Source organism: Abramis brama (assembly GCF_963993115.1).
Source record: "Abramis brama genome assembly, chromosome: 21".
In the NCBI taxonomy this organism is placed as follows: Eukaryota; Metazoa; Chordata; class Actinopteri; order Cypriniformes; family Leuciscidae; genus Abramis; species Abramis brama.
In genome coordinates, this window is record NC_139983.1 from 21,768,573 (window position 1) to 21,796,133 (window position 27,561).

Genomic DNA, 27,561 nt, shown 5'->3' on the forward strand with positions numbered 1-27,561 from the left:
ATGTAAAATGAGAGGTTAATAGTCTCAGACCTCTTGACCTCCAGCAGGGAATAGTTAAACTCATGACAGCAGTGTGGAGCTTGATCCAACTTTGTCTCAAGTGTCCTTGTCTCTCATTCCCGTAAATGTTATGCATAATTGTACGAGTACATTTTAACGGTTTCGTTTGTACTAATCATTAGTTCTGCAAGTGATTTCTTTAGTTTTAGTACTGATCAGAAAATATGTGACAGTATAGATGAGACCTGCTTAAACAATGAATAATATCTTGTTATATAATGTACATTTACTTTTAATGTAATAATGATAATAATAATAATAATAGAACACACTTGAGAGGGTCCAATTCTCACTATTAAGTAAACTAACTATGACTTTTGCTTTAATAAACCTGCAATTACTGCTTATTAATAGTTAGTAAGGTAGTAGTACACTTTAGGTGTTGAGTAGGATTAAGGGATGCAGAATATGGTCATGCGGAATAAGGCATTAATATGTGCTTTATAAAAATATGAATAAACAGCTAATATCCTAGTAATATGCATGCTAATAAGCAACTAGTTAATTATTATTATTATATTTTATTATTATATTATTATTATATTTGTATTATATTTTTGGATAATATTTTCATTTTATTAGGTGATTTGTTTTTGTTTCAGAGTTTATTAAAAATGAAGGGAAAAAAACACAGCTATGGTATAAACAGTTGGTCTGAAACCGATCATATTAGACAGAGTTTATTGGTCAATTGAAGCTGACATAGTTCTGGCACACATCGCCTCTGTCGACCCTGAGCAAACACTTCAGAGGCATTCCTCTCTGTTTAACACTGCTGGATGAAATTCTGCAAATATTCCACACGATTCTCTTAACGTTCTAGAATGTCTGTCAGAAAACTCCTGGCACTCAATGTGCACATATTAATATCTGAGAGAATATCTAAAACAGTTTACAGAGCAGGATCTGGAGGAGGTCCCTTCTTGAATAAAGCATTAACAGCTTTGATTTGGAATATTAATCTAAACTAGTGGAACAGAGACAATATTTATGGGTGCGTGTTTGACTGACCTCGAGTTTGCTTAAGTGAAGGTGATAATGTGAGCTAGATTTGAGAGGAATCTCTTTGCTGAAGTGCTGGTATGGATTGGGTGTCTAGTCTATATCTCACACCAATGTGCCACCCTGAGAATCAGCCAAATACCTCCAATGTTCTTCAGCGCAGCAAGTTAAGTTTACTACATGATGTTTTATAGTTAAGCAGATGGTATCAAATGAAATTTTAAAAAGTGATTTGAAAACTTTTCTTTTTCTTTTGTTCTTCTTGTAGCATTTTGCTTAGCACTGCCCTAAGAGCATAAAAATATTTCTATTTTTTTAAGTTTATTATTAATATGCATTTATTTTATATTTACATGTATTAATATATTTTATGTTTTTAATCATCATTTTTATTGTATTAATTACAAGTATTATTTAAAAAAAATATGATTACACAATGTAAAATAATAATACAAGTAAAATAGATTTAAAAAATGTCTATGTTTTCTCAGAGTTACAACTATGGGGTACTTTGTAACACCCCTAATTAACACACACATACATATTAATTTCTAAATAACTTTAACTTTTAGGAGAAACATATGGGAATACAATAGCCTATATCAAGGTTTGAGACAAACTAACAAAATATTTTTTAACACTTATGTCTCTGCTATCATTTTAAACCTGTAGACCTGCATGTTAAATTTGTGTGTATAGAAAAATGCTTTGTATTTAATTTGAACATATTCAAAATCCATCGCGTAATTGCTTTGACCATCAATCATGGCATGAATGTTGCCTGTGCAGTAGCCCAAACTCACGGACGTGCTCTGCATTGTGTGGACCACGCAGTTAGATTTTAGGGGGTCTTGGGGTGGGGTGGGAGGGGTCGTCATGTGAAGCTCTGTCTTGGGCACATTCTGTGGTATAAACCAAACCACAGTCCCGCGAGCGCAGCTGTCAGGTGTGCGTCACCTTGGACCACTGATCAGTCTCCGCGCGCTCTGCTTACCGACACCGAGATGTTGCACTGTCCTACCTGACTTTCCTTACCCGTTTCTCTGCTTCAGCACGTGAAACAGAGCGCGACTGTTCCGTTGCCTGCGAGCCAAGAGGAGCGAGCGGGTTATCATGAGTTGTCTGGATGTTATGTACCCGGCTTATGGTCATTACGCACCGTACGCGCACAAAGCTTCAGCATTCATCAGCACTTTACCGGTAAGCACGTTTCCCAGCAATGCATATGTGAAATGCATTGCTAAATTACTATTAAATTAAACATGCAAGTTTTTGCGTATTTTATCCTCACTTTTAATTTTTGTATATATGACGAATGTGTTTGCTGTGTGTGTGTGTGAGGTCGACTAGACCAGGGCATGTTGTCACACTCCAGTGACCATTTCTCAGTATAGGCGCAAACCTTCAAGTCTTGGCTATTAAAAGCAGTTGAACATTTTCGTTAATGCACAGAAATACAGCTCAAAAAGATTCAGCTCACTGAACACATTGACCTTTTGCTCTGGGCATGTTGTCTGAGTATATAGCCTATATTAATTTTAATTTTGAGGATATAATTCATTAAAATAATCCTAATTTAAGAGAGTTTAATTCTAATGTAATAGAGACTGCAGAGAAAACAAGCATTGGCCTAACTGGATTTTTGATACATATCTGTATAGTTATTCAAAATGTAAGTTCACTGTGTGACAAGCCCTGGTCTTGCCTATATCTTTTATATATGATTGCAATTGCATTCACTCTTACATATAGATTGATAATCACACAGTTCAGGCACACAAACATAAACATTGACACAGTCAGACACACAACAAAATGTGTCACAATGGTTCACAACTACTTCATTTTCTTAGGCACCCCTTGGTCTGAGAAGCCCCTCGTCTCGCTGCAGGGATCTGATGGACAGTGTTGGGGTCCCGGTTTCTGCTGGAAGTTCCAGCTCGGGGGGTCCGTCCCCATCACCATACCCTTTGTCCGGACAGGTAGAGGAGGCTACGAAGGACAAGGAGGTCGGGGAGGCAGAATATCTGAGCTCACGATGCATTCTCTTCACCTACTACCAAGGGGACATTAGCAGCGTGGTGGATGAACACTTCTCCAGAGCTCTCAGCACCTACATGGAGGCCGAGGGCAAAAAGAGGCACAGCGATCCCAGCACAGGTGAGAGTGTGGCAAAAGTGTCCATCGGCTTGATCTGAGACAGATGCAAGAAATAGGCACAAGAAAAGGAATTTAAAATCACTGCATATAATTTGCGTGCACAAATTATCTCAGCTAAGCAATCTCAGCTCAAACTGCAAAGGAAAAAACGTTTTAGTTTTTAGTACATTGTTGTCATGTTAACGTACCATAATTTACCAAAGAATCCACTGTGAAATGTACCAAACAAACAAATAATGCTCTACTGAGACATTCACATAGTTGAAAATAAGTAACCACTTTCCTAGCATTAGGATCAAGGTAATGTTACTTTTAGTCCAGTGGTCCTGTATACCTCTCTTCTATCATTCACATCTTAATAATGCACCAATGGATTGGGCCAAAGATGCGATGATGTAGAAGTAGGTGTTGATCTGATTCTGCAAAGGTGGTCTTTCCTCGCACTATGTCATAATGTGACAAAATCCAAAAACGAGTTGTTTTCAGAGCTTGGTTTTAAGTTGTTTTTGGATTAAAGAGGAAGTTTTGAGTCGGTCACACACATGACCAACGCTGGTCATGCGTGTGATGCGTGTGATGCTGGCCAATAGTGAGCCTACGTTCTGACGTACAACCCAGAAGCGCTGCGCTGTTACACTACATGAACTCACTCAGAGGCCCACACAGAAGAAAATTAATAGTTGAAGAAAGTCGTTATTTATTTATTTATTGTTTTGCGCACAAACAGTATTCTCGTCACTTGATAAACTTATGGTTTAGTCACTTGGACTATTTTGAACATTGTCTTTACTAACTTTCTGGGCTGGCAAGTTTCAATTACAGAGAAGCCTATGGAGCAGTGAGTCAGCTCTCAGATTTAATCAAAAATATCTTAATTTGTGTTCCGAAGATGAACAAAAGTCTTACAGGGTTGGAACAACATGAGGGTGAGTAATTACTGACCGAATTTAAATTTCTGGGTGAACTAACCCTTTAATAGTACAATGACCTCTTACTAGGGGAGTAACAATATATCGTGTCACAATATATCGCAATACAAAAATGCAACAATATGTATCGTGGATAGTGAGAATATTTATTGTGTGTAGTTCACCCAAAATAGAAATAAAAAAATTCACGTTTTCAGAGTTTTAGTGTCAGTACTAAATTAAACTACTATATAGTATAATGTTGAATATAATGTATAATTATGCAATGGGGGAATATTTGTGGGTCCTGATAATGCCAAATATCTTATGTTACCAGTAAAAAGTGACCTACATTATTTTAAATATATCTAGCCAGTGACAGAGTGCAAGCATATTCGTCTAAAATAATTCTGTATTTGTATTCTGGTGTCACCATTGTCCTGTGCATTGGGTTATCAGCACCAAGCCTATTCATTTACACCCACAATGTAATACCAAATCTAGCATTTTAATCAACAGTACATTTTTTGTTAAACTTTTATCATAATGTCTTGTAGTATCGCAATAAAATCGTATTGTGAGTTCAGTATCGTGATATGTGTTGAATCGTGACATGAGGCTATCGTTACACCCCTACCTCTTACATGTCAAAATATCAAATTTAATTTCTCAATTCATGTACTTTTTAAAGTCACTAAGTTTCAAACTACTAAAAGGGCAGCATGAAAGACAATAACAGCTGAAACAGCTGTGTTCTGCAGAAGATAGAAAATCATATGAGCTCACAATGCCATAAGGGTGAATAAATGACAGAATTGACAGAAACAGGAGCAATGACAATGTCGTATAGTCACAATTAGTCACAAATGTCTTTTACTTTCTGCCCCTTTTGTGCCGCCAAGTGAGATAGCGTGCAGAGCCTGTGGAATACCAGATCACACAAGTGTCTGCAGTGCAAGGTGGTGCTTAATGTGTGTGTTTACCTTAATGAACCTTTGGTATATTCCCTCCCTCCCTCCCTGTGACATCTTCATCTAGCCTCTCAGACACTGCCTGCCTCCCAACAGATACTATGTTTATACGTGGCGGTAAGCGCAGTGGCTCGAGCTCGTATCGCGTTCAAACAGCTCACAATACCAAGTGTCAGATTTATGAGGAGCTCGTCCACCCCTCCTCTGATCACGACTACATCACCGGTGTCTTTTTTCAGAAGAATTCTAAATATAAAAGTAACGGCTAAAAACATACTTCACCCCTCCCTCCACATTCTACGAGAGGTTACAGGGGTGAGAGGGTTAGTAAAAACAACAGGTGAGGGCACGAGCAGAGACAGGGTTCTGCAGGTCTGTGGAGGTGTTGTGGAACTGGCATGACAGTAGAAGAAAACCACATGCGGTTCTCTAGGTTTAAACTTCTGCCTTATATAGACCTTTAGGACAGACAGAGACTGTCCTAGGGGCCATTCACACAGAATGCAGGTCAGTGGAACGAAAAAAAAAAGCAAGCTCTTGAGCTGTGTTTTTGAGTTCACAAGTGACAGCAATGGGCGCAAAAAATAATTTGTTTGGCACGGTTAGGGATAACAACTGTTGGTTTTCTGTTTCAGAGAACTTCTTTTAACTTTTAACATGTCATGTGCGAAACACTGCAAAAGATGTGAGTCAAACATGTCTGTTTTTCTTCAGTCAAACAAATTTTCTTGTCTTGACCTCTTCTTTTGTATATCTTTAGTGGGTTTTCTTAGTCCTTTCTAGCTCTCTCTCTCCCTCTCTCTCTCTTTCCGTCTCTCATCTCTCTCATGTGGCTGTGTGTATTTCTGTGATGTGTGCTAAGCTCTTTAGAAGCAAATGGAACACCATATGATTCAATCAGAAAGACATCTGAGGGCGTGGGGCTGGAAATCATGTGAAATCATGTGACAAGCCTGACCTGAGAGTCTAAGGTGCAACGGCCTTATATGTGGACAAATGAGACTCAGAGAAATGTCATCTCAGCTTAACCTATAATAATATGATAACTAACTGACATCAGCGTGCAAATTATGGGGTGTCTGACCCCTCTTATTAAAGCTTGAACACTCCAAAGGAAGTGTCAATGGTGTTCACACAACATTTCAGTAATCACCAACGTGAAATTACAAGTTAGTCAGAGCCCCCTGAAGAGATGCTAGTGAACAGAGGGCATATTTGCCTGAGGAGGTCACCATAACAACAGTAGCAATGATAGAAAATGAACTTTCCATTGAACTTCATTAAACTTTCTTAAACAGATTCCCAAGGGCATCATTGCACATTTATAAGAACAATATTTTCTCTAACCTTATTGAATGTCATATCACACTTTTTTGTTATAATGGTTGAAACTCTCTTCACATCCTAATAGCAATCAATAATAGAAGTTTGTTAAAACATGTACATATCTTCTGTGAATGTCTCAGGACCAAAAAAATTTCGTCCAATAATTGCATTCGGTCCGAATGTAATGATACGATGTCCTACCTACCTGCCAACATGTATTTCCATACCTCCGCGCACCCTGCTTGTGCAGACATAACACGTCATCAGTGCGTTCAGTAAGGCTTTGCAGAGTTGTAGACAGACATCAGTCACAGAGTGCCACAAAAAAAAATAACAGCTGCCTTTTACAGTTCCTCCTGAATTAAAACAACATGCCATTTCATATACGTAGTTAGAGACGGCAACACGTGATGTACTACCCGGAGCTGTTCACGTCGTCAGACTCAGATTTATGCGTTTCTATGTTAACACTATCAATGGCAAAATGAATCTGCAGCAGTCAGGTGGTACAAGTAAGAGCTCTGTAAGGTGTTTATGTTAATTTTTATTGTAATGTTATGTGCTTTGAGACATGAGGTAATTTAACGCCGTCTCTCATCTCGTGATGCTTTGCAGACTCTGCTGTCTGCTTTCACGTGTTTTGAAGGAGGAGTGGCTTTGGAGAAGGGAGGGTGGGATCTCATGCTTTCAAATCTAGCTTGCTATTGCTAGCCTCTAGGAAATTGCCTACCCTACCTTTAAATGTAACGAGTAACTTCAATTAGAATAATAAGACACACCATAAAGCTGTGACAATTGCATAAATAATGTTGTGAGATTAACGTTTTAAATTTTGAATATAGAAATATGAAAAAAAGACTTTTATCAAACTAAAATCGCCAGTAAGCTGCGGTAAGCACATTCAATTAATGTGTCATTGAATTCAGGAACAAAATGCTCAGAGAAGCACAACTGTTCTGTTTTGGGCTTTTTTTTGGAACGATTTCCATTGACAAAATACATCAAAAACAGACATTTTTGTGCCTTAAATGTAAGTCACTTAATGCTAACTTTTTGTTCATTGAACTGTTTATTGTATTAAATCTATATAGGAAAATATATACAATTGTATAAAAAAGATTTGCAATTGTACTGATATCTGAAAAAAAAAAAATAGCACTCTTGCTCATATGATTTGCTTAGCTATATTGTGTTATAAATCTAAATAAACAAAATAAGGCTCATAAGGTTCATTTTGTGCACCAATTTGAATTTTAGAGGCATTTTTTATTAATTTTGGTAGCATTTTTGCCCCAAGCCCCCATTAGTGTCTGACCCTGAACAGTAGTACTGTACTGTCATTTTTAATCATAATTTTTTACATTTACATACCACAAAAATGTTTTGTTTATTAGTTGACTGTTAGCTAACTGAGCAAGGGGCGCCAGACACATTTTGTTGTGTGGGACATACCTCAACAGCTCCCCAAATTTTATGGACAGGACATCCTTAAGAAGTTGATCCTAAAAATGCATATTAAAAATGTAATTTCTGTCCATGCAAACATAACATTATTCTCTTTGGTCTCTGTTTCTCTTTGTCATTCTTTCTTTTCTCTCCCCATCAGAAGCTTCATCCTCAAGCAGTCGGCGCAGTTTCCCTCCATCTTTCTGGGACAGTAACTACCCCCCTCCGCCTAGCCGGCCCCATTGTGATCCCATAGGTGCTCCCACCTACGCTATGGACCCGTACGCACAGGCCTTGCACCCAGGTCTGCCTCACTCACACGCTCACCCACACCCATCAGAGTCCTGGAGCTACTCTCAAAGCCAGCCCTATCCCCCCCCACGGCCCCTTCACGAACTGTACTCCAATCCCGGGCTGGATGCCCACTATGGACCTCTGCTGATGCCTGCCGTCCGGCCGCCTCATCTCTCGACGCTGCCTGGGCATTATGAAGTGGGAAAGCTGGAACCCACTGCAACATGGCCAGGGCTGCTTCCGCCTGGGGAAGTGGCACAGAGTCTGGCTCTCAACATGGAATCAGGTAAGGTGTTCCAATGTAGGCAAAACAGCAACAAAATAAAAGATAATGTGATAAAAAGAGAAGAATTGAATGTGTCCCTGAAGAGTGTACTTCTTGAAATTATGATTATGTTTGTGATTTATGTTGATTTATAAAATAGTTCATCACTTTAAAAAGGGAAAAATATGGGAACAAGGTTGATGCCAATCCTGGGGACACAACATCAGAAATGTCAATATTAACAAATAGTATACCCTTATGAAAAGAAAATATATTTCCCTATATATGAATGATCAATATATTAAATGGTTTAACTGTATATTTGAAAATATACAGAATATATTGAATAATACATAAGGAATTGCCACTTTTCATATATGGAAAAATATGTGACAATATATTTACTAATATATCATAATGTATGTAATTTTATATTCAGTAATACACTTCATAATATATCGATGTATATGTGATCAGATATGGTACTGCATGTGTAATATATTGCAGATATATTTACTCATGCAGCATAAACACACATATATAGAGAATATATATATATTTATATATTTTTATATATAAATATTTATGTTTATAATAATAATCTAAATGTTTATAAATGTTTCATATTTTCAAGCTTATACTAAAGCACAAGCACACCTGCATGTACTAAAGCATTTCTCCAAGAGACTATCACTGTGCTGAAGAGTGCACAGCCATTACTTAAAAAATTTAGTAATTATAGTTTTAAGAGTTTTCGGCCAATCCTCAACCGGACCACAGGCTCTACTCTTCAGCACAATGGTAACCCCAAAAACTCAGACATACCAGAAAACCTCTTAAATTCCAAAATAATAGAACATTAAACACCAACAGATCTCCCCCTATATTAATATTGAGTAAAACATTAAATAATACTCTCCTTTAACAGTCAGAAGCAAAGCATGCTGGGAACTAGAAATCTGTTGTAACTCATTCCGTGAATGTGTGTATATATATATATATATATATATATATATATATATATATATATATATATATATATATATAGGCTATATATATTTCAGCATCAGCTATTCATTATCAAATTTATTTCTTACACATGTGTAAAAAGGGACACATCTGTTTTGTAGAATGATCTGTACCTAAAATGCCAAAGACGTGCCTAATTTAACACATAAATATAGCCTAATACATACAACTACCTTTGTAGCTTTAGCATTTTAACTATTTTTCATACACTTTTTTTTAAACTGAACATTGTGAAAACTTGCTCAATAATTTGCAGGTAAACTTACAGTTTGTAAAATTAAGTTTTCATTTCATTTCATTTCATTTCATTTCATTTCACAGAGCTTTATTTTCCAAACTAACTGAGAGTTTACCAGCAATTACCCATCAAGTTTCCAGAATGTTCCGTTTAGAAAGGTGCATGAATTATGTTAAAAGCAAACAAGCCACATGCCCTACAGGTTAATGGCAGGAAATGGATTGTTTGGCCTCAGTGGTTGGTGCTTATTATATAGAGAGTTTGCAGCCACCATTGAGATTGTGTGTGTGTATGGGTCCTCCTTGTTTTCAGCCTTTGTGTTCATGTCTGCTTTGCACCGCAGGTCTCCAGCACCACAAGAAAGGGAAGGAGCTCTACTGGTTTTAATGAGAAGCCCTTCATCGACCATCCAATTAAAGCCTGCAGTTTGGCCCATTGTAGCCGAACTGTTGTTTCTTTAGCCCCCACACACACCGGCTCTCCACCAGCTCTGCACACGCTCTGAACACGCTCCAGGACTATTTGTGTGCACCATGGAGATATGAACACAGGGTGATGAGAGAACGCCTGGGGGAGGCAGGGGCACTAGACGTCATGGTCTTTCTGTTTTTGATCCGTTTTCCTCTTTTTGATCTTTTTTTAATTAATTTATTGTCGTGAAAAAATCCAGCTTGCCCTCTTCGGTTCTCTGTTTGGACGTTGAGACGTAAGAAACATCGCATGGTGCAGTGTATATGGAATGATACATTTCCTAAAAATCTGGCTGTTTATATTGATTGAATAAGGATGGCAGCAATATGTTTGTATTGTATCTTTGCATTATTTGTTTCTTCTCATGTACAGTATTATTTATATATACAATAGTATTTATGTGTTTCAATTAAAATACACTCACGGCCAGTGCTGTTTTTTTCTTTTCTTTTTTTCTTAACATGGTGTGAAACAGTTAAAATAAAAAAATCTTTTTGAGAGATCTCAAAGAATGAATAAACCGCCAAAAGAGTGAAATAAAATTATTTCCCAACAACCACTGTATAGAACTGAAAAGGTTACATTGATGTTGTTAAAAGGGGAAAGTCATTTGTGGTGTATTTTGTATGTTTATTGAATTCAAAATGAAAAGACTAAAAATGCAAGAAGGTGTTTGTATTTCCTTATTAAACATGCATTTAAACATGTTGCCTTGATCTTGTCATGGCCTATTACTAATTTCAAAAAGACTTCTATGGTTATATGTTATAGGCTATATGTCAGATTTGAGTTGAACATTAAAAAGCTGTTTGTCTTCATGGTATCCAAATTGTGAACCAAAGAAACCGTTCCAGCTAACATATAAGTCATAGGAACGGAAAGCCATTATTCATTTTTTGTATGTTGGGTAACGATGATCTCCTGAAGCCTAGATTTAATACTGTGTTTATGTTCCTCTGGAAGGAAAGATGTTCCAGGCTTATCACTGATGTTGTAGGGCACAAACTCACTCTTGTCCGATGATGAAATTATAAACGGGTGCATGAATAGATGGTTCCTCTAAGACTCCCCTGCCAAAACTATAAAACATGACAGCCAGCTGGTACAAAATCTCTGTCTGTCAGGGACTATTTATATTCATGTTTTAAGCTAAAACAGAAGCTAAAACATGTTTCCATGTGTTATGGGGACTTTCCATAGACATTATGATTTTTATACTGTACAAACGGTATATTCTATCCCATAATCCCTACCCCTAAACCTACCCATCACAGAAAACTTTCTGCATTTTTACATTTTGGGAAAACATAATTTGGTATGATTTATAACCAACACATTAGGTCCCCATAAGGTAGGAAAAACCCACCTGAACCCCCCCCCCCACACACTAATAAAGAGATAACAACGACCTCTGCTGGTCATGTATTGCAGTTGTTTCTTAAAAATGGTGTGAATAGAAAAAATTCTGAAACTAATAACAAAGTTATAATAGCGTCAAGGGTCGAGTTAACAACCACATTTCTTGATTTGCAGGCCAGCTGCAAAGTATTGGCTGAGACAGAAGTTATATTGTTGTTAAATGGAAGTTATATGATTGTTAAATGACAATCATGTGTTAGATGGTCATCTGTCTGTCTGGGTTTTTAGGACACAGATACAGTCAGTCACTTGACAGAAGTCGTAAAGATTGTATACTTCAAACATGTGCACTTCAAATAATGCAAGCAAGTGATTTTGTGTCATGTTGGCTTCTCTCATGACTTCTAATGTACCTGGTTTGCAGTCATTTGCATTTTGCTTTGCTTCAGAACCCAGATTTTATGTTGAAGATCAAGTGGCGCTCCCATACAGTACCGAAATTGTACAAAAGTAAATTAAAAAAACAATATTCCAAGATATATATTAACTGCATAGACTCAACAATATGCAAAATGATTATACAAACTATGTGCAACTATATGGTCAGTAGAATTTTATTACACTACCCGTCAATAATTTCGATTTTTAATGTTTTTGAAAGTCTCTTATGCTCACCAAGGCTGCATTTATTTATAAAATACAGTAAAACCAGTAATATTGTAAAATATTATTAATTTAATTTAACTGTCTTCTATTTAAATATATATATATATAAAGATGTAATTCATTCCTGTGATGACCTTTGTGACCCACCAGACCTATGTACACTACAACAATATGATGAAGCATATGAATTTATAATAGACAATAATGAGAAATAAGACGTGTGTATGCACAAACAACACTGTAAAAAATTTCTAACCCTCCCAAATCAAAAATTTCAAGTGACCGATAACATCTAAATTTTTCAATTGGCCCAAGTGAAATTCTTGTTGCAATAGTCTGTTAACATTGGCTCAATGAGAAATAATACGTCAGACTAATTGAAAAATTTAGATGTTATCGGTCACTTGAAATTTTTGACTTGGGGATGTAATTTTTTTTACAGTGAAGAACACACAGATACTTATACATACAATGTATACTAAGCACTAACACATGAGCACACACAAATACCTATATAGCCTACATTTCAAACCACACACACAAATCACACGCACAGAACAAGATGATGACTGTACTTTTGTCCATTCCGTTCAAAACAGCTCATTGTCCATTTAATGGGAACTGCAACACGTTACCCTAAACCACATCTGCCATGTTTTTCAAATGCACAGAACTCTGCTGTCATGTCACTTGATCTTTAACCTCTGTCATGACAATGCAAAAAAACAGCTGAGAGAGACTGATGAATGAAGGTGAATAATCGTTGGCAAGGCCTTGACTCCACAGGACTCATGATCATCTGAGAGGGTGCCAAAAAATATAATGGCACTATGTGAAAGAGAGAAAAGGTGATAGAGAAGCAGGGAGGATATGTTAATGGGGCAAAACCTTGACTGAGGTAAACAGGATGTCTGATGTGCGGTAAAACCTTTCAAAGAAATGGAGACAAGCTATGTGTTTCAAAATAGTTTGCATCTTCCCACTCAAATGACATTTCACATTAACAAGAAATCAAATGCTACATTAATCATAATATTTACAGGCAGAGAAGAGAGAATGAGTTTAAAAAAACCCTGAAATCATAACAGTACGTGTAGTAAAATCATTGTGAAAAAAAATGCACATGTGAATGTGTTGACAGGGAAGCTGGTGATCTTGGTCTGGAGCTTCTTAAAATTATTTTACTTTCGCTTTGTGTTCTTGAATAAACATAATTATTGTATGTATGTACTTTATACATTCAAATTCTCATTGACTCTTACAGTATTGACAACTATTCAACATTTCCTATATGTTTTTGTTTGATCAGCTCATGCCCTTCCTGACTCGAATATGTAAGTGATAATCCACGATGCTTTTTTCATAACGTATACACTTTTATCAAGCAACAAAAAATGCTAAATGAGCCACACAAACCCAGTTCCAACCCACTCAGATTCACACGCTCACATTTTCTAAATGAAGCCATATAGCCAGACTACAGTGAGCCCATCAATATCACAAAACAACCTTCATAGGGTGATTCAAAATCTCTTCATGACATTATCCTGTTTATAACATGGTTGTTTAGGGATCTGTGTAATAATTATTATAATTACAGATTAACCAAAATCCATACCCTAACCTTAAAGTCAGCATGAAACGGAAGATGTGATAGTTTTCTTCCCCATTGTGACGTATATCAGAGTGAAACAGCTCTCGAAAAAAATTAAAGATTTTGTTCATTGGGAATTGATTGGATCATTGTGCTTCTCTTCTCTTCTCTTCTCTTCTCTTCTCTTCTCTTCTCTTCTCTTCTCTTCTCTTCTCTTCTCTTCTCTTCTCTTCTCTTCTCTTCTCTTCTCTTCTCTTCTCTTCTCTTCTCTTCTCTTCTCTTCTCTTCTCTTCTCTTCTCTGATGACATTTACTGGAACGAGGGTATAGGACAACCTATCACTCAGATCACAGCAACAGCAAGCCACAACCATCCAATGATCCAATCAATTCCTGATGTACAAAATCAAGTCCTGCATGTTTTTCTTGTTCGAGAAGCCGTGATGCTCAATAGCATTTTTTCTTATACCTTAATAATTTGTATTAGAATAAAAGCCATCTCTGTCAGAGGGTAAAATTACTAATGTTTTTTAAGTATTTTATTTATTTTACTTTAATATTAATTAAAGTATTTTTTTATTACAAAAAGCTATGGTATGAGGAAATTATTTTTATTTACATTAATTTACAGTAATATTTTGTACTTGCATGTGGGTGTCCTGAAATACAAGTTTGAACAGGAAATAAAATGTATTTGTTGTTCACTTTTGGTACCTGAGAGCTTTTGAACCCGGAAACAATGACATCAGCAAGTGGATTGAGACACATAAATGTTTTAAAGTGAAGTATCCAAAACATATTTGATGCACTTTTAATTAGTCCTGATGTTAACGGCAACAAAATTGGTTTTAAATTTTATTCATGCATTTTGTATTTGGTTCAGTTTTTCAGTTTGTTAATTATAATATAAGTTAATGGTAACGAAAGTACCAACAACAACAACAATAAATAGATAGATAGATAGATAGATAGATATATATATAGATAGATAGATAGATAGATAGATAGATAGATAGATAGATAGATAGATAGATAGATAGATAGATAGATAGATAGATAGATAGATAGATAGATAGATAGATTCCCAGGTTCCTCCAGGATCTTTTCATTTTTATAGTGAGGGAAGAAAAGACTATTGCAACTTCCTTTTTAAAGATTAGGAGGGCACATTATTTGCATGGATAAATAAATGATCATAAATATTGCAATATTCCATAAAAAATAAGAATGATCAATTTTGATTTTATGGTGACTTTATGGAGAAAACCTAACATTTTTAGATTAAAACAAAATTATTATTTTATTTATATATATGTTGTTTTTAACAAATGAGGATGTTTCATGTTTTCAGATTAAGCCTGAATGTTTTCTGTAGGAACTATAGCTGTAGCACACACACTCTCACACACACACACACACACACATACATGCACGCATACCGGCTCTGAAAGTGTCACGATGTCAGGTTCTATGGTTCCCTGTCTTGTCTATTAGTTATCCCAGGTGTTTCTGATTTACCACACCCCCTTGTTATCTTGTCTAGCTCGTTTGTCCCTGATTATTTAAACCCTGTGTTTCAGCCTTGTCTTTGTGAGTTCTTGTATGTCTTACAGTTTGCTGTAGCACATTAATGTTGATGTTGGTTGTTCCTGTTTTTGTATTCTGTCCTGAGTCCTGTATCCAGTCTAATTTGTATAGTTTGTGGTCTGTTAAAGTGTGTGCTGCATTTGGATCCTGCCTCATCTCTGCCTCATCTCTGCCTCAACCGCACCACGTTATACAGAAAGAATGTCACATGCTGTTTGTTACTGGAAGTGTAGTAAAATTTGCAACTTCAACAAAAAAAAATTATGATTTATCTATAGGGTGTTGTCACTGTCATGAAAGCTGACAGTTTTTTTTATATACAGGAAACAATTTAACTCTTATACCGCTGCACTGAAAAAGAAAAAACTAATGTAAAAAAACAATACAAACAAAAAACAAACAAAACAAACTGTAAAAAATAAAGGAAAGAATAAAAGATTCACCGATCGGCGATGACAGGAAACTTCCCTCTACGCAGCATTTTCCCCAGCATTACACCAATTGTTGTTATGTAATTTCCCCTCTATTTTTCTCTACACTCAGCATCACTGTTTTTATGGGTTTATGAGAGGCACCTGATCAAAGACACTAAAGACTCCTATAAAAACTCAGATCTTCATTCTCACAAACACTGACACGAAGGTGACTGACATCAAGGAAACCTATACATTCCATCACAAGTAAGTACTCAGGTTTAACCACATTTCAGTCCTATGGAACTATACTGAAACTGTACAGAAATATGTGTGGGAGTGTTATAGAAGAAAGGAAACAGTGACATGAGCCACGCAGTTCTGTTTTAACTTGTGCACCTCAATCCAACCTCACACTTGTCACATCTCTTTCTTTGTGCAGGATGAGGCTTTTGGTCGTTGCTGCTGCTTTTCTGGCTGTTGCCAGTGCTGCCAGTCTTTCTCTGGAGGACATGGAGTTCTACGCTTGGAAATTGAAATTTGGTAAGAGAGTCTCCTTCTTTAGTTTAATTAAATTGGGAAAGAGTTTCATAAGGTTCTCCTCGTTGACTGAATGAACAAACTAGACAAAACAGACAAACACTGAAGCCATTCAGACTCAGACAGTGAGCAAAGATAGAAGTGCCAAAAATGCCAACAATAAATCAATAAGTATATTTTTAAGAGTAATTTTTGTAACTCCAGGATTATGGTTATATCAGTAGTCAAACGGGACACTGTGAAGGTGACAAAAGTCAGGAGATGCTTATAAATGTAACATTGATGTAAAAAATAAATAAAAGAAAATGGTTTGTTAAATGTTTTTTCCACATATGAAATTTCATAATAAAAAGTATATTAAAAATAAAAATAAATATCTATATTATATAAATTATATTTTTTAATATAAAAGATGACTACAATCAAACTAAATTCATTTAAATCAAAATTAAATCACTTGCCTTTTTGCGAAATGTTTGATTTACTTTATACACATTTAATTTATTTCTAAATTATTTTATTTTTTTACTAACAAATTATTTAAATTTGACTTACTTTATACATTATACACATTTATTTCTAAGTGAATTTCTTTTTACTAACAAATGTCTATTTAAACATTGAAACTAGCAAAACTTTTGCAGAAACTACAAGTTAACGCTGTTTAAAACAATGCCTCATCAACTTTTCTCAGGTAAGAGCTACCGTTCAACTGAGGAAGAATCTCACCGTAGGATGACCTGGTTGTCCAATCGCAAACTGGTTTTGGTCCACAACATGATGGCAGATCAGGGCATCAAATCCTACAGGCTTGGCATGACATACTTTGCTGACATGGTAAGAAATTCAAATATATTCAAATATATATATTCAATATTTAAAAGTTTTACTCAAAAGTTCAGAATTCATCATATTTCTTCCATCTATCCTCTCTCAGACCAATGAGGAATACAGACAGGTGGTGTTCCATGGATGCCTGGGCTCCATGAATAACACTAAGGCCCGTGGTGGCTCTACATTCTTCCGGCTGAGAGATGGCGCTGTGCTGCCTGATAGCGTTGACTGGAGGGAAAAGGGCTATGTCACCGACGTTAAAGACCAGAAGCAGTGCGGATCATGCTGGGCCTTCAGTGCAGTAAGACCCACATTTTTGCCGTTACAAACAGATCTTATAATGGCAAATGCTTAAATAGTCCATAGTCCAGTTTAGTGGCAAGCTGTTTTAGCTTAAAATGTTCTCAGCGTTACTCGTCGTAATTGCATTTTTACTAGTAACAATTATGATTAGAGAGCTCTCTAATTCAATTATTACTAACAATTACAATTACAGAGCTCTCTAATTCAATTCTTACTAGTAACATTTCAAATTAGAGGGCTCTACAATCAAATTTTTACTAGTACGAATTCCAGATAGAGAGCTTAATTAAATTTTTACTAGTACGAATTTCAATTACAGAGCTCTCTAATTCAATACTTACAATTACAGAGCTATCGAATTAAAATTTTATTATTAAAAAAAACACATTAAAGATGTTTAATTGCAGAGCTCTGTAAATGAATTAGAGAGCTCTCTAACTGGAATTCTTACTAGTAAAAATTAAATTAGACAGCTCTCTATATTGGAATTGTTACTAGTAAGAATTTAACTGTAGAGCTCTCAAACTTAATTCTTAAAATTCAATTACGACAAGTAATGCTGGGAACATTTGAAGCTAAAACGGCTTGCCATACCAGTTCAGCATTCTTATTTTTCTGCCTCTGCTGCTATTCATCCCTCTTTTGTCTCTCAGACTGGTTCCCTGGAGGGTCAGACATTCAAGAAGACAGGAAAACTGGTGTCCTTGAGTGAGCAGCAGCTGGTGGACTGTTCTGGTGCTTATGGGAACATGGGCTGTGATGGGGGACTAATGGACCAGGCCTTCCAGTACATCGAAGCCAATAAAGGTCTGGATACAGAGGAGTCCTACCCGTATGAGGCTGAGGTGAGTCCTAACAATGTTAGTGAGAAAAAATCTCAACCGTAAAGCTTCAGCTGAAGGTTTTTTTAAAATCATTTTTGCTCTTCAATATTCTCCACACAGGATGGTCAGTGCCGCTTTAAGCCAAGCACTGTCGGTGCCAGTTGCACAGGATACGTCGATGTTGCCAGTGGGGATGAAAGTGCACTACAGGAGGCTGTTGCTACAATCGGCCCTGTATCTGTTGCCATCGATGCTGGACACAGCAGCTTTCAGCTCTATGAATCTGGTAACTGTCATCACCTATTTTTTAGGTGTTAGGTTTTACTTTTTTTTTTTGACACTATTTATTCATCTTTTTTCGAATTAATTGACAAGCTAATTTACTGATTATTGTTTCTAGGTGTCTACGACGAGCCCGATTGCAGCAGCTCTGATTTAGATCATGGCGTTCTGGCTGTTGGTTATGGAACTGAGACTGGAGCGGACTATTGGCTTGTTAAGAACAGGTTAAGAAAAAAGCACAAGACAATGAAACAAGAATGAATTAACACAATTATAGTGCGCGACTGAACAGAGAAATAACTACTAAACACTCAAACTGCTGTGATTTTAGCTGGGGGCTGGAATGGGGTGTCAACGGCTACATCATGATGACCAGGAACAAGAACAACCAATGCGGCATTGCTACTGCAGCCAGTTATCCTCTGGTCTAATGGGTGAGGTTTTATGTTATATGCTTTTATGGCTTTAGTCAGTTCACAGAACTGGGGCAAGTTTTATATAAAATTTAAGACATAGGTTTACTTTTTTAGAAAAATTCCATAGTTTACATGAATAAAACAATTTTCTTATGTTCTGCAGGAAAGGGGACCTGGAGCAGATGGGAGAAAATGAAATGTGAACCGATTCTACAATAATACCTCATAATTGTACTTTTATTTGAATGAAAAAAAAAGATTTTAGCTATGGTTTTTATTATCAAACCCTCTGACTATAGGGAAACACTATGTTAACACAAAATAGGAAATAAAAAAACATTAACACATCTGTGTGGGGTATATTTTATTATCAAGCATAAAAACTCTCATCCTTGTGGTTTAGTTTCCTTTATTTCCTCTTCATAATTCACAATCAAGCACAATGTACACTCAGTACAGTATCTTTTAAAAAGCACTACGTGCCAATGAGTTAACAAAGTGTTTGGCTTGTTTTTATTTAAACAGTTCTTTAAAACAGTCAGGAATAAGCCTTTTTTTCCTCCATAAAAATCATGAAATCATTGTGTTATGCCTCTGAACCTGCTGGAAGCTTAAAGCTTGAAATAACTGGGACATATACACTTTTACTTTCAAGAGTGATAATGTCACATCTGTTCTTTCCCATCTGTCAGTGACTGAAAGAATTCATGAAAATAAAACATTACTACAGTTTAGAAGAGCTTAAGGTCCCGAGGGGGTGTTTCAGTAAAGGTTTGTTTGGAGGGAACAGATGCAGTTTTTTTATTTTTATTGAAATTAACAGTTTTAAAATAGACCCTGTGAAGTGAAAATACAATTACAGATACCAACGACTCTGGCACGGATACCACCGTCTCCGACACGGACAAGTGCACAGACACTGCCATCTCCGGCACAGACACCACCGTCTCCGGCACGGACACCGGCATGGACACTGCCATCTCCGGCACGGACACCACCGTCTCCGGATACCACCGTCTCCGGCACGGACACCGGCATGGACACCACCGTCTCCAGCATGGACACCACAGTCTACGGAACGGACACCGAATTCTCTGGCACAGACACCACCGTCTCCGGAAAGGACACCACCATCTCCGGCACGGACACCACCGTCTCCGGAAAAGACTCCACCGTCTCCGGAACGGACACCACCGTCTCCGGCATGGACAAGTGCACGGACACCGCCGTCTCCGGCACGGACACCAACGTCTCTGGAAAGGACACCACAGTGGACAAGTGCACGGACACCAATGTCTCTGGCACGGAGATAATTTGTATTTAAAATTACTTTTAACATTTAAAAACACGCGTTTTCAAATTCCAAAGCTTGTAGAAGGTTCCTATTGGTAATACTGACTTAGGCTACAGCTTTCCTGGTAGTCTTGAGTAAATTAACTTGTCTAAGAAAATGATTCATAAAACATATAAATGTGGGCTGGTGTGGCTATGTGCCAGGGCTGAATTTATGTCCCAGTCTGCCCCTGACAGTTGCTGTTCTAGCCAGAGCAAGTGGATGTTGCAGTGGAGTTAAAAGTCAAAAGTGAAGTAGGCTAATGTCAAATTTACATAATTGTGGTTGTAATTTATTTCTGTTATAGTTGTCTTCAGCCATTTTTATATTTGAATTTACATTGTGAAACACAAGGTTGTGTTCCATATTGTGGTGTTCAGCAATTTTAACATAGTATCGTCATAATATCAGTGTAGATGTAGATGGACCAAAATAAAACCATTAAAATATCAAGTAAATAAGTATTGTGATACTTGGTCCCACAGTGACACTCTTGTCCCAAAAAGTATTGCCATACCACAATACTCAATATGTTGTCCCACGGTGAGTCATTTTTCCCTGTTGCACCTACACAAAATTTGAGGGTTTTGGCCCCACCTGCCAAATCCCACTTTAACCACTGCCTGTGATACGACTTCAAACGGGTTCCTGTATATTCACTATTTATTGTTATTATTAGTGGCTTTTGTGCAACCTCAAACATTAAAGGGTTAGTTCACCCAAAAATGAAAATTCTGTCAGTAATTACTCACCCTCATGTTGTTCCAACCCCGTAAGACCTTCGTTCATAACACAAATTAAGATATTTTTGATTAAATCTGAGAGCTGTCTCAGTCCTCCATAGGCTTCTAAGGGAATGAAACTTGCTGGCCCAGAAAAGTTATTAAAGAGATCGTTAATATAGTCCAAGTGACTACAGTGGCTCAATCTTAAGTTTATCAAGCGACGAGAATACTTTTTGTGCGCAAACCCCCCCAAAAAATAACGACTTTATTCCTCTATTCATTTCCTTCTCTCTGGGCCTTGAGTATTTTCACGTAGTGTTTTAGCGTAGCGTGACTGTGTTGCACGTCACCACGTAGGCTCACTATTGGCCGACGCTTGTCATGTGTGTGATGCGTGTGACGTGCAACACAGACGCGCTGTGCTAAAACACTACGTAAACTAACTCGAGGCCCAGAGAGAAGGAAATGAATAGTGGAATAAAGTCGTTATTTTTGTTTGTTTTTGCGCACAAAAAGTATTCTCGTTGCTTGATAAACTTAAGATTGAGCAACTGTAGTCACTTGGACTATATTAACGATCTCTTTAATAACTTTTCTGGGCCAGCAAGTTTCAGTCACTTAGAAGCCTATGGAGGAGTGATCCAGCTCTCAGATTTAATCAAAAAATATCTTAATTTGTGTTCCGAAGATGAACGAAGGTCTTATGGGGTTGGAACAACATGAGGGTGAGTAATTATTGACAGAATTTTCATTTTTGGGTGAACTAACCCTTTAAGTCTGTTCATTCATAATCTAATTTTCAAATACACATCAGTGGCTCTTTTCGGTACATCAGTTTATGCTCTCACAAATAGGCTACCACATATACTGAGTTAATTTCTCCCCTGTAGGCGCGCGTTTGTCCTATTTCTTTAGATCATTGGTTTTGATGCGTTTGTTTCTTGAACAGATTAAAATAAAATGCAATATCCATACCTTTGAAAATAAAGTTAGATATTCCAATCCCTTTATTGTCCATTTCCTTCCAAATTAAAAATAAATAAATAAAGGAATCGTCCATTTTATGCATTTCATCAAAACAATTCATTCAAGTCCATCACGATCAAAAAGTTTACTTGACCTTCTTCGTGCACACACTTCTGTCAAACTTGACAACATAAATACATTATGTGCCCTCTAGTGGTGTGAAAGAAAATTACTTTAACCCATTAATGCTCCTACACCCCAAGCGGCAACCTCCCCGTCTCTCTCTTGAAACCAACACGGAAGTGAGTTAAACTGCAATTCGTTGACTGGCCGCTTGAGGCTGTTGTCAGAAGTGAGTCAAATTTGTATCTCCCCCATGTTAAAATGCCAAATTTTACAGCAGAAAAAAACGTGTTTAAAGCCTGGTGTCTGTATGTGGATTTGGTCTATACAGCTAATTTTGCCCTTCATAACAACTGTGAGGGGGGTGAATTATTTTATAACTCGTCCGTTTAGTTGATTAATATTTAAATTTAAGGGTGTGGCCAAGCCACTTGAGTGACAGATGGATTGCCGCTGTCACTGCTAGCCGTTTGTCTGCTGTTACTAGCCGTCACTTCACCTCATCAATGTTAGCTGCTGAACTTGCCATCTCTGCAGTGTTTGTGCTTTTTTTCGGGATTATTATTTCATACAATTTAATACTTGGGTAACGTTACAAAGCCCACGTCTTTGGATTCCGTCGTTATCGTTCGAGAGAACAACCAGCGCTGTATTTCAGTTGTTTTCCTCTGTGAACATGCACTAATGGATGTCTGACAATTTCGTTGCTTTTTGGGGTTTTCAAATTTAAAACGTCAATAAATGCTCGTTCGTTCTGCTCCCATGGAACAGATGGATTATAATATGCTTATGTAAGTTACCGTCAGATGAAATCATGCAGGCGTCGGCGCTTTCTCCGTCCGTGCAATAAATGCACATGAATGAGCGCGGATTTTCTAGCGCATTTATTTGCACTTCAAAGGCAATATATCTATGGTTTAACGGTTAAACCATAACCCATTTGAGAGACGGCCAACATCAGAATTTAAAATGGACTGAATAAGCTCTCTACGAACTTGAGCGATGCCGCGCTGACGGACCACGAAAGAGTGACGGACATGTATGCACATAAATCACTGTCATACACAAACACTCTCGAAGTAATACACAGTCTCACTTGTAGCCATGTCTTTTAACTATTATAATATTTCGAAGGGCAAAAATAGGAACGTTTAATTGGCTTTACATCATCAGCTAACTCGATCACGTCGAGCTAGGTGATTTCAGATAGCCAGGCTCCTCAGCTCCACTCACGCCCCGCCTGTTTGTCTATTTTCTGTTATCCGGGAGTGACGCAAGGCCAAGATGGCGACGGCCGGCTCCGCCCACTTTAGGCTTCAAAAATGCTCTTCAGAAACCTACGGGTGACGTCACGGACACTACGTCCATATTTTTTTACAGTCTATGCTACACCCCCTTTAAAAAAGGTGCTTTTATTTAGACTGCATCCCTCACAGACTTTATGAGAGAGTTTGTTCATATGTGTGTATCTTTATTTCACACAGTTAAAAACAGACTTATTTGTGGATATTTGTATGACATGACTTGTCTTGCTTGACTTTAATATTTATTTTGATGGCATTAAATGTGCTCTAAGCGATGTTGGGTGACGTCACTTCTTGTTGAAAACTGGATTTACCCACCTGTCCAGCAAAAACAGAGCCACCTGAATTTCGGATTAGAAGCCCTTGCACATTCCTTCTCCTTTTCCCTATTCTTTGTTATTTTGTTCATGGAAACGACGTCTCTTTGGTCGTGTGTCGGCTATCAAAATTCTCAAGAATATACATTTTTAACGTTAGTCGTTGTCGTTGTCTAGGACATCTCTCCTCTAGCTAACTTCCCTAACTTCCTTCTTCTCTCCTCCAATCCCCACACCCCCTTTCATGTGCACGCGCACTAACCCCCCAACGGGGGTTGGGGGTTAGTGCGCGTGCATCTCTGTATTTTCTCTGAAAATACAGAGAATTAGATTTAGATTAGATTAGACATCACACATCATCAGCATGTTCCATACTATAAGGCTATGCCAGGGGGCCAATGTTTCGGAAAACATTGAAGCTTCTCCGGGCGCAACCATTGATTAGCAGACCCCCACCTGCTGTTAGCATTCCATTGACTCCCATTCATTTTGGCGTCACTTTGACAGCGAATAACTTTACATCTGATGCGTTTAAAAACTCCATTTGTCCATTATTTATTTCTAAAGAAACACGAAAATGTATAAAAGTCTCCATTACCTTGTATCTTATGTTATGGCACCATAGAAGCCATTTTTGTAAAAATAGGCTAACGATTGCGTCATAACCACGCGACTCTGTCGCACAGTAGAGAGATTACCGTATGGACAGGAGGATAAGCTTGCAGGCAATCGGGGGGACGTGGAGGCAAAATGACAAAATAATCAATCAGAATACTTAGCAAAAGTTGCTCCTGCTCCTAGCTCATGGACAGCTCCTACTCACGCTCTCCGTCTCTGCAAGTTTCGGAAGGGAATGATTCAGATTTCTCTTGGCACAGCTAGAAGACAGACAGGTTGCTCACGTCACATCTACGTCATCAAGCTCAGTTTGAGTCTGCGCAATACGCTCGGCCATCAGGAAGTGAGAGCTTCTAATTGACTTCACTTTTCTCCGTTGAATCCAATGGGGTCGCTGTGTCCATTTCTTTTACTGTCTATGGGCTATGCAGAGTTGTAGACAGACATTCACAATCACCGAACAGCAAAAACAAACAGTAGCCGCCTTTTACAGTTCCTCTTGAACCAAAACAATGAGCTTATGCTGTGTTCACGCCATGTCGTAACCGTAATTACGAGATGGCAACCCGTGTCGTTCTTCCCAGAGCTGTTCACGTCCTCAGAATCGGATGTCAACACTATCAACACCGAAATTAATCTGCAGCAGTCAGGTGGTACAAGTTAGATATTAGCTCTGTAAGTTCTTTACGATCATTATTATAGTAATTTTATGTGCTTTGAGACATGAGGTCATTTAATGCTGTCTCTTATGCTTTGCTGAATCTCCTCTGGCTGTGCGCATTCATGTGTTTTGGAGGAGGAGTTGCTTTGGAGAGCGCTGTGAAGGGAGGGTGGGATCTCATGCTTTCAAAGCTAGATTTTGAGATTTTGCGAGGTTTCCCATTTTCGCAGTCAGGACTCTCATTGTTTGTGAATGGAATCTGTTAGTATGTGTGGTGTGCTCTCTTGATCACATCGTGGCACTCCACAGACTATAGAGGAACAAAACTGTTAAATCTTTGATTTTTTTTATCGTCATGTTTGTGGTCTCACACATTGTGAAAATCTGATAAGATTTTTGCCAGCCTTAAGCAAACAATCAGTTCTTGTAATCAACGTGCTGGATGCAGGAGAAATGGGCAGGAATAAAGATCTGAGTGACTTTGACAAGGCGACTTTCTACTGCCTATGCCAATCAGAGTGCCAGTGGTCCACCATCGGAATGGGCACGTGAGCATCGGAACTGGAACTTGGAGCAGTGGAAGAAGGGCGCCTGGTCTGATGAGTCCGGTTTTCTTTTGCATTAATTGAACAGCCGTGTACGTGTTTGCCATTTACCTGGGGAAGTGATGGCACCAGGATGAACTGTGAGATGGTGACAAGCCCATGGAGGGAGTGTGATGCTCTGGGAAATGTTCTGCTGGGAATTTCTGGGTCCGGCCATTTATGTGGATGTAATTTTGACACGTACCACCTACCTTAGCACTGTTGCAGACGAGGTACGCCCCTTCATGACAATGTTGTTCCCTGGTGGAAGTGGCATTTTTCAGGAATGGATTAAGGAACATGACGAAGAGTTCAAGGTGTTGCCCTGGCCTCCAAATTGTCCAGATCTAAATCCAACTGAGCCTCTGTGTGATGTGCTGGACCAACAAGTTCAATCCACAACGGCTCCTTCTTGCAACCTTCAGGACTTGAAGGATCAGCTGCTAATGTCTTGGTGCCAGATACCACAGGACACCTTTAGGGGTCTTGTAGAGTCCATGCCTCTGCGGGGCGGTGTTGTTTTGGCAGCACGCAGAGGACCAACAGCATATTAGGCAGGTGGTCATAATGTTTTAGCTCATCAGTGTACACTCGACACAAGGCCCAAAACCATAAACAATAAGAAGAGATTGGGTTTCTGTTTTTTGTATTTTTGCCTTTATATTGTCTTGTTTTGTTTATTTTATGTCACATGTTATTTATTTCTAAAATTATTGATAAAAAGAAAAGTGCTTCAACCAAAAAACAAAACAAAACTGAAATGCAGTTTGTGCTTTTAACCACTGGATGGCGAGACAGTCCTAAACTTGCAGGACCTTTGTGATGTGCTGTTGCTAAATAGTTTCTATGCTGCTGTGTGGGGTTACGGTGAGCTTTTGCTTCTGTATAGTCTCATGTTTTCATTTTTGAAATTCACATTATTATTGTGGAAAGTTTTAAATGGAAGAAATGATGGATTTCTATCCAGGTAAAACGTCTGTTTTTGCAGTGACTTTTGCCATAATTATCTAGTCCAACATTTGACAAACAACATTCGAATGCTATAAACAAGCTACTGAGAAGCAGTTACAAGATTGATGAGGGCGTTTCATTAGAGTGTCACATGCAATAATAATGATAATGATCCTCCCTCTCCTGTTGATAACCATAGGAGGCGGCGATGGATTGAATCATAGAAGAGAATAAACAACTTTCTGTAATTCAGCTGTCCTTGATTTACTAGTTCAGAGTCATTCAGTCTCATACTGCTGGTCTTAATATTTGTGCGGGAATGAAAAGCTGCAGCATCCTAGCCAAGGTTAATATGGGATTAACACCCACTGACTCACTCTTGAATCAAAAACACAAACATACATTTGTTTTTCTGCCATGGTGGGGACTCACAATTGACTTCTTTTGTTTTATATTGAGCTAATGATAATGAGACTGCCAAAAATCAAGGATGGCATAAGCAACCAGCTAGCAGAAATAATATGTACTTAGGAGGAGGGTTATTTCATATTTGTATCACAGCGCCTTCATTTGCATCATGCACATTTGGTGTAGCACAGATATTTACTTTTAAACTACGCATGTTATTCGTTTAAATGTAAAAATCACAGAATTATTGGGCATTTAATAACTAATGCATTGAAATTGCAGCATGTTGATTAGGAGTGTTGTGAGCCCTTGTAATGCTAAATAAATCTCTGAATGATGAAGAATTTGCATCATGAACACATGCACATAGTTACAATTTACACAGCATTGATTTACTCTATTCATCCTCCATCATTTTCTCTTTCCTTCCTTCCTCTTTTCCTCTCTGTGAATCTCATCATCACCACACAGCTGTTGGTTAATGAGACTCTCAGCTCTCATTTTCAGTGGTGGTTGTGATGAAAATGATTTTTCTGCTCTTCCAAAAATACAGAGTGATAGTTGTGGCAAGTGAAAGAAGAAAA

General features: G+C 37.8%; 2 protein-coding genes across 3 annotated transcripts; both read left to right on the forward strand.

The window, feature by feature from the left end:
- Positions 1-1,941: 1,941 nt before the first annotated feature.
- vgll2b (vestigial-like family member 2b) lies at positions 1,942-10,873 on the forward strand. Its single transcript, XM_084096401.1, has 4 exons — positions 1,942-2,262; positions 2,916-3,222; positions 8,034-8,453; positions 10,043-10,873. The coding sequence occupies exons 1-4, from the start codon at positions 2,176-2,178 to the stop codon at positions 10,084-10,086; spliced, it is 858 nt and encodes a 285-aa protein (XP_083952527.1). The 5' UTR covers positions 1,942-2,175; the 3' UTR covers positions 10,087-10,873.
- Positions 10,874-15,893: 5,020 nt separating this feature from the next.
- Positions 15,894-19,334, forward strand: ctsl.1 (cathepsin L.1). 2 transcript variants are annotated; one of them, XM_084097503.1, is made up of 9 exons: positions 15,894-16,055; positions 16,231-16,331; positions 17,023-17,165; positions 17,266-17,463; positions 18,119-18,310; positions 18,410-18,575; positions 18,690-18,795; positions 18,903-19,005; positions 19,151-19,334. In XM_084097503.1, the coding sequence occupies exons 2-8, from the start codon at positions 16,232-16,234 to the stop codon at positions 19,000-19,002; spliced, it is 1,005 nt and encodes a 334-aa protein (XP_083953629.1). In that variant the 5' UTR covers positions 15,894-16,055; position 16,231; the 3' UTR covers positions 19,003-19,005; positions 19,151-19,334. The 2 variants fall into 2 exon arrangements, with proteins under 2 accessions (XP_083953629.1, XP_083953628.1); XM_084097502.1 differs by lacking the exon at positions 15,894-16,055 and having other exon boundaries at positions 16,139-16,331.
- Positions 19,335-27,561: the final 8,227 nt, after the last annotated feature.

Coding starts and splice junctions, on each gene's coding strand:
- vgll2b (XM_084096401.1), top strand. CDS start 2,176: ATGAGTTGTCTGGATGTTATGTACCCGGCTTATGGTCATTACGCACCG. Junction 2,263..2,915: donor CATTCATCAGCACTTTACCG/GTAAGCACGTTT, acceptor TCATTTTCTTAG/GCACCCCTTGGTCTGAGAAG. Junction 3,223..8,033: donor GCACAGCGATCCCAGCACAG/GTGAGAGTGTGG, acceptor TCTCCCCATCAG/AAGCTTCATCCTCAAGCAGT.
- ctsl.1 (XM_084097503.1), top strand. CDS start 16,232: ATGAGGCTTTTGGTCGTTGCTGCTGCTTTTCTGGCTGTTGCCAGTGCT. Junction 17,464..18,118: donor CATGCTGGGCCTTCAGTGCA/GTAAGACCCACA, acceptor TTTGTCTCTCAG/ACTGGTTCCCTGGAGGGTCA. Junction 18,796..18,902: donor TATTGGCTTGTTAAGAACAG/GTTAAGAAAAAA, acceptor CTGTGATTTTAG/CTGGGGGCTGGAATGGGGTG.